The sequence below is a fragment of the Nothobranchius furzeri genome, chromosome 13 (genome assembly GCF_043380555.1).
Source record: "Nothobranchius furzeri strain GRZ-AD chromosome 13, NfurGRZ-RIMD1, whole genome shotgun sequence".
NCBI lineage: Eukaryota > Metazoa > Chordata > Actinopteri > Cyprinodontiformes > Nothobranchiidae > Nothobranchius > Nothobranchius furzeri.
In genome coordinates this window covers 41,462,597-41,477,665 of record NC_091753.1, presented here as the reverse complement: position 1 = coordinate 41,477,665, position 15,069 = coordinate 41,462,597, and the positions used below count along the sequence as shown (strand labels likewise).

The window sequence follows — 15,069 nt, the reverse complement described above, 5'->3', positions numbered from 1 at the left end:
TCGATATCATTTATCACTCAGAAATCTGTTTCGTCACTGGTGCCTCTTTCACTACTCATCATTATGATCTGTACTCACTCATCAAGTGGCCATCACTCCATTCCTGCAGGATGTTACATTGGTATCAATTTATATACAAAACAATCATCGGTAGAATCTTCACTCATTACTCATCACTTCCAACAACCAACGTAATTTATATTCAGTAACTTAATCTCTATGGTTGTTCCCAAAGTTCGCACCTCCTTTGGCCGCTCTTCATTCCAGTTTGCTGCTTCCAATGACTGGAATGAGCAGCAAAAACGACTAAACATTCCGTTATCTACCTTCAATAACTCATTGTAATCAATAGTTTCTGATCAATGTGCCTGCTTCTGAGTACTCAAAAGATCCCATCTGGTTAAATAAATTAAAATAAGCAATAAGATAAATCGTGGAGGGGTCTGAAATTCACATTGTAGGTGCAGGCAATGTTTAAAAACATCAGGAAATCACATTGTATAATTTTAGATTTTAAACTTGGATTTTAGATTTTATTTGTATTCCACTTCTACAAAAGTGTTTGAACACCTGAGAAAAGCTGTGTTGTTATTTGCTACAGAAGCCTTTGCAATTACAGAGGTCAAACATTTCCTGTAGGTCTTGACCAGGTTCACACACCTCCCTCCAAAAAATTTCTATTGGACTTAGGTGTGGAGACAGAACCTTGATAGGCTTATTAAGGAGCCACTCCATGGTTATCCTGGCTGTGTGCTTCGGGTTATTGTTATGTTAGAAGACCCAGCCACGACCTATCTTCAATGCTCTGGCTGAGGGAAGGAAGTTGTTTCTCAAAATCTTACAATGCATGATGGCTTCATTCATCTTCTCCTTAATACAGTGCAGTTGTCTTGTCCCTTTGGCAGAAAATCACCCCCAAAGCATGGTGTTTCCACCCCCGTGATTCACAATGGGGATGGCATTCTTGGAATACAACTTTTCCTTCTCTTTCCTCCAAACACAGCAAGTGGAGTTTAGACCACAAAGTTATATTTTGGTCACATCTGACCACATGACCTTCTCCTGTGCCTCCTCTGGATCATCCAGGTGGTCACTGGCAAACTCCAGACAGACTTGGACATATGATGACTTGAGCATGGGAACCTTCCAAGTAATGCATGATTTTAACCCTCTCAGGCTCAAAATAAGTTTTGATAAAAGGACGAACAACTAAGTCCTTCAGGGGCACTTCTCAGTTAAAAAATGCTCATGAAATACGTAAGTGGAGTAACCAGGTAGGTACATTTTAACGTTGCAAATCTGCAGCGCCTGCCTCCAGAGGGTTAAACCATAATTGGCGTGTTCAACCAACAGTGACCTTTGAAACTGTGGTCCAAGCTCTCTTTACGTCACTGACCAGCTCCAGACATATAGTTTTAGGCTGATTCCTCATCTGTCTTTGCAACAAAGATACTCCACCAGGTAAGATCTTGCATGGAGCCCTGTCCAAGGGAGACTTTTCCTCTTTCTTTGTTCAATAATTGCTTCAACAGTTGATCTGTTTCCACAAAGATGCTTGACGACTGCCCCATCACCCTTTCAAGTCTTGTTAAGGTCCACACTTTCTCTGGTGTATTTTGATAGCTCATTGATCTTGCCCATGGTAGTGCCTGTAGTTCTGACTGACTTAGCGATGTGACAGTAACAAACAAATCAAATGTTTTGAACGACACAAGTCAGGAACTCAATGCAGTCTGCTGGGTTTCCTCACATAGGAAACTTTTAACTAATGGGCATAATGAACTGAACTCAGTTGGAATATTTACTTTGTTTTGATCTGTGTGAAGCACTTTGTGATTCTATGTCTGTAATAAGTGCTATATAAATAAAATGTACTTACTTACTTGTGAAGTGCCTTGAGACGAGTATTGCCTGCTATAGAATAAATTAACTGAATAGAATAGAATTTGCTCATTCAGGAGCTCTGTTGTCCCCTATTTTACCCCATCATAAGTACTTTTCCTGTTTGCTGCTTTGATACATTACCCGTTATATTTTTTCCACCACAACTAGTTTCTTTTTCAGGACTGCAAGGTGTGCCATTACAGGAGGCCACAGAATGACTTTTACTGGCTTGCCTGGAGAACACAGGTGATTATCATGAATATGACATCATCGTGTACTCTGGTGCATCTTGATAATTCAAAAGAATCAGAGCAAAAATGTGGAAAATTGATTACATGAAAAATGTTGCTTCCTGTTAAAGCTTTTCATGTACTGCCCTCTGCTGGACAAACACTCGGGAATCCAGTTAGAAACCAAACTGCATGAACACACAGCACCTCGATGTAGATGTAGATGGATATGTGTTTGTGTGTTACTTTACTGTGGATTACAGACAATTTAAAGGAAAAACACTTTAGATCAGATAAGCATAGAGGCACACACACACACACACACACACCTATTCCACCTTCCTCGGGATTCACTGATTTCCCTCTTTCCTACTCACTCTCTCTCTTTCTTTACATTTTTTAATCACAACTGTCTATTTTTTGCTCGTTTTAAATTTATTTTAACCATTTTCTAAATTCTTTTTTTATATTTTTTGTTTTTGTGAAGCGCCTCGTGATTTTTATCTTGAGAGGAGCTATAGAAATGATATTTTCTCCTTCTTCACACACACACACACACACACACACACACACAGAGAGAGAGAGAGAAGGCAAACATGACATGAAGCAGTTGAGTAAGTACAAATATCTAAAGAATGGTCACTTTTGACTTGCTATTCATCACTATCTCCTTGCTTTTATCATGAATGTCACAATTATTTATACTTGTACTGGCTGAATTGTCATTGTCCTTACAACTAATAGTCTTCATTTCATTGCTTGTGTCATTGCACTCAAAATTGTTGAACATCTTGTCAAACAATTTGTACACCCATTTTGAAAACCCTATTTTTAAGGAGTTTCCATGGAAATCTCCATAAATGACTTTTCTCAGGTGAACCTTATCTCACACTAATGAAAATCGGTGTGTGTCCTGGTGACAATCGGACAATGTATGTACTGGTTTGGGATAATGTTAGCTTCCATCACTCTGCTGTAGTCAGGCAGTGGTTTGCAGCACACGCCAGGATGCTTATGTAGTTTCTTCCTCCTTACACTCCATTCCTAAATCCAATTGAGGAGTTTCTCTTCCTGGAGGTGGAAGGTATATGACAGGCATCCACATACCCAAATGGCCCTGCTAGCAGCTGTGGATGCAGCTTGTGATGACATCACAGCAGAGTTCTGCAGAGATTCGACACTCCAGAAGATACTTTCCCCAATGCATCGATAGAGCTGACATTCCCTGTGATGTGGATGAAAATGTGTGGGCAGACAGATGGGAACGTCTAGATATCAATGATTGATATGCAGCAGTGTCTGTTCAGTTTTTTTTTGTTTGTTTCATAACTACTGCAGTAAGGTTTACTGTCTAAGTGAGTTTATGTTCACTTTAAAATGTTTGTTTTACTGCATTTCCCCAGTTGCACAATGCTGTGAACAGTTTCAATTAAATAGTATCAAGAGTGCATATGAAGTGTCTTGATTTTTCTTTACAATTTATGGTTTTCAACATGCCATGCATGCTGTCCAGACTTGACATGTCATTGGGAAGCACCTACAAAGAAATCCGTCACAATGAGAACATGTTCAAACCATTTGATTTTGTGACCAAAGGTGCTGGTGTAATGACTTGTAATTTTTACAGCCCTGACACTTTGATTGATATAAAGTACTTGCGTTTGATGAATATATTATCTGTTTTGAGCAACTTACTTGCTTTTGAACAACTGACTTTTCTTTTTGATGAAATGACTCACTTTTGCAAGTTATCCACCATGTTTTGCAGTTTGCACTAATTGTTCTGAGAAAAGCCTTAATAGTGGTGCAGAGGTCAATTCTGTAGTGAGAAATGCACCAAAGCAACTGAGAAAAACTGTAACAGGTTTTACTGTTTATGTTAGCCGCTAGATGGCAGCAAAGAGTCGCTAATTATAAAATCAACGAAGAAGTCGTGCGTCTCATGCTAATGCTAATGCTACGAACAGGAGTTACCCGCTAGTGAGTAAAAACAATAATTAAATTTACTACTTTTGTCGAACGTTTATTTATAGTCATTGTTGTGATAATATTAGGTTGAGGAAAATCTCACGTCATGGTTGTTTTGTCTAGATGTTTTAACATGTTATTTATCTGTAAAGTTACTTTTAAATATTAGCTTTGAACAAGCCGTCTTAGCTGTTCATGAAAACATCAAACAGCTACTGAAGATTTATGGGAAATTAAAATAAAAATAAAGTTTCTTTGCGATAAAATTTTTTTTGAAAGTCATTCGAACAAATTCTACTTGAAATTTTTATATTTAATAAACTAATCCTCGGCGAAGAGTCCAAGTATTAGTTTAAAAACAAGTAGCTTTGAAAACAACATGTTTCATGCAATTAGAAAAGTCTTTTTCTTTATTATAAGAGGGTTTGTGTAGACTAAGAAAAAATATTAAATTATTTACGTTCAATGAAGGTTTGAAGATTCAAGATTTAACAGTTAAGTCATAAATTTCACCTTCTGTCGTTTAGAAGTAGACAATGTGCTTCAATTGGGTTCAGTGAGAATTAGAATTGGACAAAATCATTAGTATCTATTAAAGCAGATTAAAGTTTATAGGGGCCATCGAACAGTACCATCTAGGACTTAAGAAAGAAATTTTGAAAATCATAAAAAGCTAAAATTCACATTTGTTTATCTTCTGACCTGTTTTTCCTCCATAGGTGTTGGCAGAAAGTCGCCATGGCAACACCAGTGTCTGTCCTTCGTCTGCCTAAAGGACCTGATCCCAACAGCCGAGGATTTGACCCCAATTCACCCCGTTTCGTTGCTCTTTGCCGCACATCTATTTCAACATCTGCTGCAGAGGCAGATGCAAAGGAGCTGCAGAGAGAGCAGCGTGCACGCTCTGCTCTCAGAGAGCGCTTCCTGCGTTGTCTGCTCACCATGACGAACAAGAAGGTTCAGTTTCACATGCATGAGAAGGTGGATGTTGAGGCCACGTTTGGGGCGTCGGACATCGATGTGCTGAACTTTCAGGTGTCAGACCTGCACACTCCAATTGGGGTGCAGAAAGAGGCTTTGATCAGGTGTCAGGATGTGATTTCATTTACTTTTGATATGTGATTGTTTGCTTTTGTATTGGTTCTTTCAAAAAGCTTTGAGGTTCAGATTTTAGCATTTTTGGCTGAATCGAAAGATCCACCTGTGTTACGTTTTCATCTCATTTACTTTTGTTTAAAGAGAAACCTGAAACTTTCACTGGGCTCTCTTTTTCCTGAAGGTTGATGATGTTATGTCTGAGTCATGTGATTGTTCTAAAACCCTTCAAGCAGAGTATCGGTCCCTCCCAACAACCGTCCTTTTTTGTATCAAAAATACTGAGAAGGAAGGAAGCATCCTTGTACATTGTCAACACTGGGACACAGTAAGCTTGTTTCTGAATTGGTCCTAAAACCTGTGTGTGTGTGTGTGTGTGTGTGTGTGTGTGTGTGTGTGTGTGTGTGTGTGTGTGTGTGTGTGTGTGTGTGTGTGTTTCCGTGACTGAACCAAATGAAAAACTATTACTTAGTTTTTTCTGTTTTTGTATTTGCTTTGTATCCTGTACAAATGGTCTGAATAGTGGAAGAAATTAAAATACTTCATTTTTTCTTAGACACATTGCACTTGTTTTCTAAAATATTTCATTACTGTTTAATAAATGTGATGGATAATCATCATAATCCAGCTGTTCATTTTACTTTCCTTTGTCCCCAAATTTGTTAAAATAAAATAAACACTTTTACGTTCCGTCTGTTTAGTTTTTCTTTGTTTCTACGTGGATTTAAGTTAAATGCATGACCAGAAACATCTTTGAATCTATTTTTACATAAACGAAATTTTATGGTTTGGATTGAGAAGAATCAGACAAACTGGGATCACATTTTCATGCAAAATAATGTTTAATTGTTGCCTTACATGGCAGTACATTAACTATGACCTTGTAGAAAATAATTAGCTGTCAAATCGGCCTAATTAACCTTAACATTTCCCATTTAAAGTTTATGAAAAATATTTTTATAAGTCATAAACATGCCTAAAAGCATTCAACTTTGCAAATGAACGTTGTGTAATTGTGTGTAAATGCGCCATCTGCTGTAGTATTATTGTACTGCACCTGACTGACCTCAGACCCCTCTGCAAGTTTAGGTGAACTCTTGATGGGGTTTTTGAATGACTAGAGTTAAATATGTAAACCTATATATCAGAAGACTTTGTATTAAGAATGCATTTTGGGTTCAAATATTTATTTGGCAGATGCTTTTGGTTGACGCAGTTATACTACAGTGGCAATAATAAACTACTTAGAGGGAAGAAACATCTGTTAGGCTCTGTCAGAGTGCTAGAATAGATGTACAGCAGAACAGAAGGGAAGTACAGGGTGTTTGCTTACTAAACTGTTGTTAAAAACGTACTGCTTCCTCAGGAAGTAGGAAGGCAAATGTACCAACCAGTTGCTTCTAATGAGAGTCAACTGAGTCACTGACCATTAGCAAATGTAAACATCTTTAGAAAAGCAGATGTTTTTTTAGGTATTCTTGTCTGGAGCATAAAGGTGAAACACATTTTCAGGGAGGAGATGTATATGGTAGCAGCTGATCTTTCCATGCATGGATGTTCCTGATATTTCTAACAGAGATTACTGTGCAGCATACTCAGACCATAAAAGCTGCACACCAAGGACAATTTATAAAATGTTTTTACAGAAGTTGACATTTAAGATCGATCGATCAGAGCTAACAGTGATTCTGGAAACCATTCTGTCAGTGAGAGATGTTCTCAACTTCCTGTTTACCGAGCAGCAATGAGTGTTTGTGTCATATGTGAATGAGAAGTTTAGCTTTTCAGGATTAGTTTTCAGAGACAATTTTACATCATCAAAACCAGATGCACTGAAAGTAGGTTGGGTGAAAACGTTGATGGAACAACAGTCAGTAACATGCATGCTAGCAGGCGTGGATCTGGACATCTTAGATAATGTTAATGGTTAAACGTACAGTTTTTATATAACTAATTAAGTATGGTGACTGCTGGATAACTTTGCAAAAGTTTCAGACCATAGAGATAAATGACTTTGTTCTGCTTTTTAACCCAAACTAAATTCAAATGCAGAAGTCCAAAGCCAAATTCAGCAGCCTAGAGAACTTTTGCACTGAACCATTTTAAATATTACTAGAAAGCCTGGCTGCTTGGAAGGACAACATCTGGATGGGATGACTCAAGCCTTTTTTGCACATTCTGGAAGTAGCACCTCCTAATAGGGAGCTTTAATAAATAGCAAGTTAGCAACACCTGCTTTTATATAGAAATAACCCAGACACAAACAATGGATAAGTAGCTTTTAAGTTTTTCTTTTTCTTTCAAATTCTGGCAACGTACTAGTTATGAAGATGTAGGACACAGGCGGAGGGATACAGCTGTTGAGAAACCGCGTCACAACCTGGCGTCGCTGGATTGAGGTTTCCGGGCAACTCGGCAACACGGGAGCAGCATCGGTCCTCTCGCATTTCCTGAACCGTAGACGTCTAGAGACCGTTATAATTTAAAATCTTACATACAGCAGCCCTTCTCGTGGGTGATTAATATCCAACAACGCAAATAACCCATTTTTTCATCTCAACAGAGCTTGAAAAGTCAACGGGACAATGGTGAGTAACGAGCTAGCACCAACCTGCGTAGCAATGGTAATGCTAAACAGCTAATCGCTGCATTTAGCCGTACGCGTTAAAGTGTTTCCACTAATAGCCTTTGGATGAGCTGACCTAAAACTTAGTTCGACCCGTGGTTTGCTAATTAATAGTAAACGACTCATTGCAGGCCTACATTGAAGGTTCACGCTGTAGTTTCTATTGCCAAATTGAGCATTTTAATTTGTATCGGCCGCTAATAATATCGCACATTTCCTTTATAGTTTTCAGCTGTGCTGCGCAGACCTAGAAATGTGAGAAGAAACGTGCTGTATGCGAGCTGAAATGCGATACCATACATTTGCTGGTTTGCTGTGCGTGGTTGTAACCTACATGCTAAAAGGTTTGCAGCATTTTTTTCTGTCGTTTACTCGACAGTGGGCGTGGTGGTGATGGTGGTGGAAGGGTGCTCTGTGTAAAAATAGACTGTTCAGTGAATCTTGAAACCCATCTCGCTAATCTTACAAGGAAGACATCACCGCTGCGGCTAATTGACCTGCTAACAACCATTTTGTCATCCCTCACATGAAGCTATCGCAGCGCCTCTTGCAGGCGCACGGGCAGGGCGGTTTGGATGTAGTTGTGTGTGCGCAACAAGCGAAAAGCGGTTAGAATCATCGCTGTGGAGAGGGATTACATAAGAATGCAGCTCACAGGTAGTTTTAATGTGCAGGTGCGAATGCAGTCGATCGGGAGCTGCAACGTTTTGGACTTCCTCGATATCCCACCATGACACCATCTCCTTCGTTACGTATTGCGCCATAACGTTAAACCGCATTCTGCTTCAGCTGAATGATCCTCTCTGCCACCCCTCCTCCCGCGTCTCCCTTCCCCCCGCATTGAACCAAAACATGCATGGTGCAGCAGCCCGACAGCACCCGCAGTGCATCCTCTAAAATGGGTACTAACTATCTGAAATGGCCCCACTGTGGAGCTCTAATGAATCCTCCTCCTGTATCCCATCTTTTATTTTTTCTTTCATTCTATTGTAAATAAGGAGCTGTTGTTGTTTTTAAGTAGCAAACTTGTGACAATGTTGGCACACATCCTCAATCACGTGTTGCATGAAGGTTTTTATGTCATTTCAATGTACAAAAGAATACTAATTTCTTTGATCGCCATGAGAATCGGTGGTAAGGTTTTCCAGTGAGTTAGAAGACAGTAAGGCTGTTTTATGATCACTTTCAGCAGCTCACACGCCAATGCAGACACTGCTTGCTTCAGCGCCATAAGATCTTTTGGCTTCTGACAGAGTGGATACTCTGCAGTCTTTCTTACCCCTCCTCCCTTTCTGCCCCAACCAACATGGTGACTCATTGAATTTGATTCGAAGAACACATGGCATCACTAACACCTCGGGTGAGAGGAAATGTTAACTTTAATCTCTGTAGTTTTGAAAAGGCGAACAGTACATTTATTCTTTATCTGCAGTGAAGGAGGAAATGGTCACCATCAAAGAAAACATTTTATGTTATTTTAAGGCTCTATGGATGGTTTTATTAACCTTGAAAAAGAGTTTATGTTCCAAACCAACAACACCCACAGCAACTTATTCTCACCACTGAGCCAGGATTGGTCAGCCTGTAGGGATTTGTTTTATTTATTGCACATTTACCCTGGCAGTATGAAGGACTACATAACGACAGAAACGCAGCGAGCCCCGCCTAACAGTTGTCCAGCAGTTTCTGAACCGAGCCAAATATTTGTTCGGTAAAATGAATACAAAGAGGTAGTTAGTTGCTGTAATATTCAGTGTGCTACATTGGCGACCCTGTTCGTGTCTCACTAATTATAGCAGGCATGTGTATTTCAGGCTGTGGAGAATTTATACCCATCCCTCATCACACTTTCTTCGCAGCCTAAAGTGGGCATGTTGTCTTACTTAGATAGGCCTGCTAAGACTTTACATCCTTACTAATAAAGGATTCAAAATGCACTGTGTGTTTTTGCTGCGTTTTGTTTCAACACCTGATGGCTGCTGCACAGGTGAATCAACCACTGAATCAAGTGTGTTGGAGCAGAGAAACAACTAAAACATGCTGGATACCAGCCCTCCAGGACCAGGATTGAGAACCACTGATCTAGTGTGTAAAACTGTAGTTTTTAAAGATTAAAATGGAAGTTCTAGCTGGTTACAGTAATTGAGACACTTCTGTGGAACCAGATTTAGACTGCTGGAGGACATGCTGATCACACATCCTCATTCTGTTGTCCTTCCTCTCTGTACTCCCCATGTTCTATTTGCTGACATTACTTCCATCAACTAACTGTTTACGTTGTTTATCTTCAATAGATATAATGATTAGCCCAGCCCTTCCATGCTTGTTTGTTTTTGTCTATTGTCTGTCTTCAGTCATTGATGGCAGAAGGCCGCCCGGCCCGTTCATCCTGCTAAAGGGGAGTTTTCCTGTCCACCGTGACCCTTTACTGTGCTTGCTCAGAATGTGGGATTGCATTGAAGTGAAGATTTAATCGGATCTGCTGGTTCCTTTAGGGACAAACTAAATGGCAATGGGTCTAATTTCATTACAACTGAGTTGACCTTATTGCAAACAATGGTTTGAAATCTGGACCTGATAGAAATGGGGTTTGTGGTGAACTGGTGCTATTGAAACGAACTAAATTAAACAGAAGTTGTATAATAGTTAGATAAGTTTAAGAGCTTTGGATCTTGGAAGAACAGCTTTTAACAAGGTCACAGTTAATGCCCGTCCAGCTGCTGTGTGTTTTGAATGAGTTTGTCTTGAGCATATTTGCATAGGGAGATTGGTTCAGGTTGTGTACGCCTGCTGCAGGTGATTTTCATTTGATCTGCTGGGGGTTTGACTCCTTTATTTGTTGACTTAAAGAATTTCGATCCTTTAATGCAGAAATGATCTTTGACAGATGGTCTGGTTATTGCCTTTTAACAAATACTAAAGTATCACCTTTCAGCAGCCTTCTTGTGATTCTGCTGTCCATGATTAGTTTAGCCTGAAGCTTAGCGCCTTCACAAATGAAATCTGCAGACACAATCCTTTTATGTTACTGTGTCGTTTTTGGAAACACCACCTGTATTTTCTTGTTCTTCAGACACATCTACCCATGAAATTGTTTGTTCAACATTTGATGATGGTTGGAAAAGGGGTTTCTTCTGATGATCTGAGTTTCATTGTTGTCTTGTACTTTTGTTAACAGGCCGATCAACTGACTGAGGAGCAGATTGCTGGTAAGTGCATGCATACCGTAACCATGTTTGGTTTGTTTTATCTTTAGCTGCACATTAGTTTACCTCCAAATTTGACAAACTAAGCTGTTACAAAGGTTAATCCGGTGCTGAAAATGATGGTTAGCTGCTGGTTGAGGCATGACTCTGGCTGTAGGCCGACAGTAAAAAAAAAAAAATATATATATATATGTATATATATATATTAAATAAAAATTCACTTCTCCAGGTTTTATTTCCAAAATGTTAACAGAGCTGAAACTTTGAGAAAGGGGGAAGTAACGTTTTATTATCAAAAATTTTGAGACATTTTACTTAAAAGCATTTAATGCATTTGGTTTAGTATGAACCAGAGCAAATCCGTACAGCCAGTCAAGTATTTTTAAATATTATTTTCCATTAAAAACATCAAGTTGATGCTTGGTATTTTTGTTTATTTCTCTCACGTTTTTAAAAAGTAAATGTTTATTGAAAAGGAAGACTAAAAGGAATTGCCTTTTTGTTGACTTGCAGAATTCAAAGAGGCTTTCTCACTGTTCGATAAGGATGGTGATGGTACAATTACTACTAAGGAGCTTGGCACTGTGATGCGCTCTCTGGGACAGAACCCCACCGAGGCTGAATTGCAGGACATGATTAATGAGGTGGATGCAGATGGTGAGCAACCGAAACAAATTACAATTTTTCTATTTCCTTCCTTTTGCCCTTTTTTAGGTTAGATTTTTTCAGGTAAATGTATTGTTAGTGTAGATGTACCATTTATTTTATATAAATTCAAAGAAAAGCGTCACCAAAGTTGCATCCATATTCTTTGCAGATGACATTGCTGCTAAATTGATACAATTTTACTAACTTATTTCTGCTTGAATTTATAGGAAACGGTACAATCGACTTCCCTGAGTTTCTAACCATGATGGCCAGAAAGATGAAAGATACAGACAGTGAGGAGGAGATCAGAGAAGCTTTCAGAGTCTTTGACAAGGTACCAAAGAGTTCTGCAGATAAATTATTAGCACTCATATAAACTGGGAATTCTTTGTTGGTCTCTTACCAGTATGTGTGTTTAAATAAACACCGTTTGTGCAATAGGTATAGCCAAATCTAACATATTAGATGAGAGATCCCGGGTTTGACGAGCCTCCATATGTTATGACCCAGTTCATGGGACCGTAACTTAAGGAGGAAGCCTAGACACATGGTGTGAGTTTCATAGTATTTTCATTTTAAAATCAGCCTCCAAAGGCCTCACCAACATGCCACACAGGTGAGTGCTCCCTAAGGGGCTTCCCCTGATCAGTTTCATCCTGGACGAGCCCCCATATGTTACGACACACCATGCGTCCAGACCTCCTCCTTATGTTACGGTCCCAAGAGTCTGGTCGTAACTAGGGTTGCAGGGACTAACCGATTTGACTATTATCCCCAGTTAACCCCTCAAAGATGTCTCCAACACCACCAATAAAAAGCAAAAAGACAATTGCGCGACCCTCACCGACAAAGGTGAAAGTGAAAATGAACATACACGCAGCAGAAAGAGCACCTGTGACAACAACCATTGGGACTGCTCCATTTCTACCTAAGAAGCTGTTGAAGTCTCCTTTGATAATATTTTAGATGTATTGCGTGCATGTGACCAGTTTCACTTTTGTCCTTATCAATGTGGGTCGCGCCATTGTCTTTTTGTTTTTTATTGGTGGTGTTGGAGAGGTCTTTCCGGTAGGTTAACCAAGGTTAATAGCCAAACTGGTTGAACCCTGCAACCCTAGTCGTAACAACTGGTGTTTATTTAGAACTTGAGTTAGCTGCTGTGGCTAGTTTTAGTTGACAGATATTGATTAGTTACAAAAATGTATTAAACGTAATCTTGACAAACCTGAAACTGGACAGTGGTGGTACATACTGTATGAGGTTTGATGTCTGCCATTTACACTCCAGTCCATTTGGTGGCAATAATGTAGCGGTTTGTCTGTTTAAAAGACAAACTTCAGTGGTTATTATGTTGTAATACCATAAACAGGAATTTGTACAAATATGGATACAAATGTTTTCCCTTTTCTTTTTGTGCAGGACGGTAATGGCTACATCAGCGCAGCCGAGCTACGGCACGTCATGACCAACCTGGGTGAGAAGCTGACAGACGAGGAAGTGGATGAGATGATCCGTGAGGCTGACATTGACGGCGACGGTCAGGTCAACTATGAGGGTGAGAATTGTTATTGTCATCCAGTGGTTGTTTTTTATGTTGTATTCGTCATTTAATCCTTTTCTTTTCTTTCCAGAGTTTGTCCAGATGATGACTGCCAAGTGAAGAGAACTCTGACGTTTTTCTCTGTGTTGCTTGTCCTACTAAAATTACTGTCTTTAAGAACTAAAAAAGGAACAAACATGAAACGATAAATTGCCCCCTTAAAATCTTTTACCCGTTGAATGTGTGCTTCAATACATCCAAGTACTTCTGAGGTCTCTGTTTAGCAAACACCAACAGAATAATCCCTAAAGAAGTGAATGGACCAAGCTTTAAAAGGGCCAAAGTCCTCCTCCTTCAGACCAAGATTCTGCTGAGTCACCTATAGCTCCTGATTAATTTAAAGGAAGGAGTAACACTGAAGAGGCAAACGGATAGGAAATCAGGCTATAATCTGTAGAAGAAAGTTAGTTGGCTTTTTAATTCTGTCCAGATTATCAACCAAAAAAAAAAAATGTTAATCTGTAGTGACTCAGAAAAAAAAAAAAACCCGAATTGAGTACTCTTCTTGCATGCACCTTTTTTGTGGCAGTCTCTTGTAACAGCAAGGAGACCAAACCCATCCGAGGTAGTGGTCAGATCGTGTACACACTGGAGGTATATACATAAACATATAGCTATATATCTGTAAAATTTGTGTCACTATTGATTATTGCAAGAGCAATTAGTAGAGATGTAGGGTGTTCATTGGTGCTCGGCTGGAGGTTAGCAAACCTGGAAGTGTTCGGAAAAAGAGCGAGACCCTGAAACATGCTGGAGGCTGGTTTTTTCCCCGTGGGATGTAATTTTGTTGTGTTTTGAGTTGTGGGCTTTTCTGTGTCCCGCAGCGCTGATTGGAGACAGTTGTGTGATGTTCTGTTCCAGGATGATCATTGTGAAAACACACTTGAGGACTGCAATTAATATATTTGTTCAGAAATGATGATATAAAATATTGATGTAATGCTTTTTAAATGTGTTCATATATATTAATGTGTTGACAACAAACTTTGGTTACAAAATATATCTCTATATATTAGTGTATCGTAAAGTTTGCATTGCCTATAGTAGTAAATGACCTGTGACATGTTTTCTCTTTGGTTTTGAAATGTGCCATAATACTCTTTTAAATACGCAACCTTTTTTGCAAGGCTCGTAGTTCATCCCAATATAATAAACCTGCTTATAATATAAAAATACTTGCAGTCTAACATGTTTGCACTTTGGTGTAAATCACATAGATGTTTAAAAATGTTAAAAAAGAAACCAAATGCCACTATTACTGCTGCTACATGATGCATATGTTTCACACATTTCCTGTATTTCTTGGTGTCTGCTCTTCAATTTGTAGTCCAGTGATCCAACTTCAGTCTGCTTGTTGTTCAACTCAACAGAATACATGTATATTCTCCAGTACTACTCGTGGGGGGGTGGATGTATTTAATTTGGGCTCTGAGGGGTACTAGCAGATGAGGGCGAGATGGTGTGTAGCAAAGTTGTAGATGTGCAGTTGGTTTCAGTGATCTGTTTTTTTTTATCCAAAAGTTTAGAAAAAACAAAGTTAGCTGGGATATCTTATGATTTATGCAAATTTTTAATACTGCTTCGTTTGGGATGTTTTTGGAGACGGGTGTTTGGAATTAAACCAACGGGCTGAAAGTATCTCACAAATGTTAAGATGTGAAATATTTTCCATAAATCAATAAACTGACTGAGCTTTACTTCACTTGCATTTGTGTGATGGGTTTAATTTAAAGTGGTTTCTTATTTCCACGCTGATTGACACTGAAATGGGTTCCTGTGTGTGCTTGAGTGGAGAGCTCTAATCCAGACAGC

At 39.1% G+C, this 15,069-nt stretch overlaps 2 protein-coding genes across 2 annotated transcripts; both read left to right on the top strand.

Moving 5' to 3' along the window:
- The first annotated feature begins 4,011 nt into the window (after positions 1–4,011).
- On the top strand, positions 4,012–5,433 carry gemin7 (gem (nuclear organelle) associated protein 7). The gene is made up of 2 exons (XM_015951459.3): positions 4,012–4,094; positions 4,802–5,433. Exon 2 carries the CDS (start codon positions 4,821–4,823, stop codon positions 5,202–5,204), a length of 384 nt encoding a protein of 127 aa, XP_015806945.1. The 5' UTR covers positions 4,012–4,094; positions 4,802–4,820; the 3' UTR covers positions 5,205–5,433.
- Positions 5,434–7,555: 2,122 nt separating this feature from the next.
- calm3a (calmodulin 3a (phosphorylase kinase, delta)) lies at positions 7,556–13,969 on the top strand. Its single transcript, XM_015951461.3, has 6 exons — positions 7,556–7,765; positions 10,982–11,012; positions 11,523–11,666; positions 11,885–11,991; positions 13,077–13,212; positions 13,289–13,969. The coding sequence occupies exons 1-6, from the start codon at positions 7,763–7,765 to the stop codon at positions 13,315–13,317; spliced, it is 450 nt and encodes a 149-aa protein (XP_015806947.1). The 5' UTR covers positions 7,556–7,762; the 3' UTR covers positions 13,318–13,969.
- The last annotated feature ends 1,100 nt before the right edge of the window (positions 13,970–15,069 follow it).

What these genes read in the sequence shown, in the direction of transcription:
- gemin7 (XM_015951459.3), top strand. Translation starts at nt 4,821, where the DNA reads ATGGCAACACCAGTGTCTGTCCTTCGTCTGCCTAAAGGACCTGATCCC.
- calm3a (XM_015951461.3), top strand. An exon ending in GACTGAGGAGCAGATTGCTG is followed by an intron (nt 11,013 to 11,522) that starts GTAAGTGCATGC and finishes GTTGACTTGCAG; the next exon opens with AATTCAAAGAGGCTTTCTCA. An exon ending in CGGTCAGGTCAACTATGAGG is followed by an intron (nt 13,213 to 13,288) that starts GTGAGAATTGTT and finishes TTTTCTTTCCAG; the next exon opens with AGTTTGTCCAGATGATGACT.